General features: G+C 42.9%; 1 protein-coding gene across 1 annotated transcript; it reads left to right on the top strand.

Moving 5' to 3' along the window:
* LOC124090072 (profilin-2-like) lies at positions 1 to 462 on the top strand. The gene has a single exon (XM_046440450.1). It carries the CDS (start codon positions 1 to 3, stop codon positions 460 to 462), a length of 462 nt encoding a protein of 153 aa, XP_046296406.1.
* The last annotated feature ends 420 nt before the right edge of the window (positions 463 to 882 follow it).

Genomic DNA, 882 nt, shown 5'->3' with positions numbered 1-882 from the left:
ATGCAGTGCATAGGGGATATCAGTGATGAGGTCTGGCAGGACTGCATCAGTCTTTTCCTACAGACTGAGATGTGCTGTGATGCAGCAATTATCACCAATTCTCCACCCTGGTTATTGGCTTCTTATCCTGAAGGGAACTTTTCCCAAATGACCCGTGAAGAAATTGAGACCTTACTCACAAAGGAGGATAGAGAGAAGTTGTTTCTTCAGGGAATCATCCTTGCGGGGACCAAATGCTTACTGATCCGAGATAATCTGTACACCGAAGGAAACAATACCATGGACCTGCGCACCAAAGGCCAGAGTCGAGGTAGCCAGGCAGTGACAGTAGTTCAGATTGAGTCTGTATACCTTGTGGTGATGGGACAAAAAGGAACAGAAGGAGGTCCTCTCAATCTCAAAGCTTTTGAGATGGCAGGTTACATCAGAGAGGCCATTTTTCAACACATGGCCCATTTCTAATTAAATAAAAACTAGTTGATTTTTGACCTGCAATTCAAATTCAGTGATATTTATTTCGCCTGCTAAGTTAACATGTCCTTGAAGAAAAAAGGGAAATCCCTTTGGTTTGAAGGGTGTGTGTGTGTGTGTGTGTGTGTGTGTGTGTGTTTGGGAAGTAGTGTGAGTTGGAGAACGAATAGTTCTTCCAGGCATTTGGGCTGCTAGACCTTTTATTTTGTGAGTTTTACATGTTTTACTCATTGAACACCATCCCTCCCTAGTTCCTGGTGGAAAGGGTAGTTGGCTGGGAACTAGAAAATCTTGGCTTCAATTCCAACTTTACCTCTGATCTTCCTCTCTATCTCTGGGCCTCAGTTTCTTTATATATATAATGAAGAATGTGGTATGTCTCTCAGGGTCCTTCAAATATGGAAATCTAGG

This window comes from Marmota monax, unplaced genomic scaffold (genome assembly GCF_021218885.2).
Source record: "Marmota monax isolate L192 unplaced genomic scaffold, Marmota_monax_Labrador192_F-V1.1 WCK01_AAM20220418_F8-fsc00134, whole genome shotgun sequence".
Lineage (NCBI taxonomy): Eukaryota > Metazoa > Chordata > Mammalia > Rodentia > Sciuridae > Marmota > Marmota monax.
Note: the sequence above shows the minus strand (reverse complement) of the source record. Positions and strands in the feature narration are given on the sequence as shown.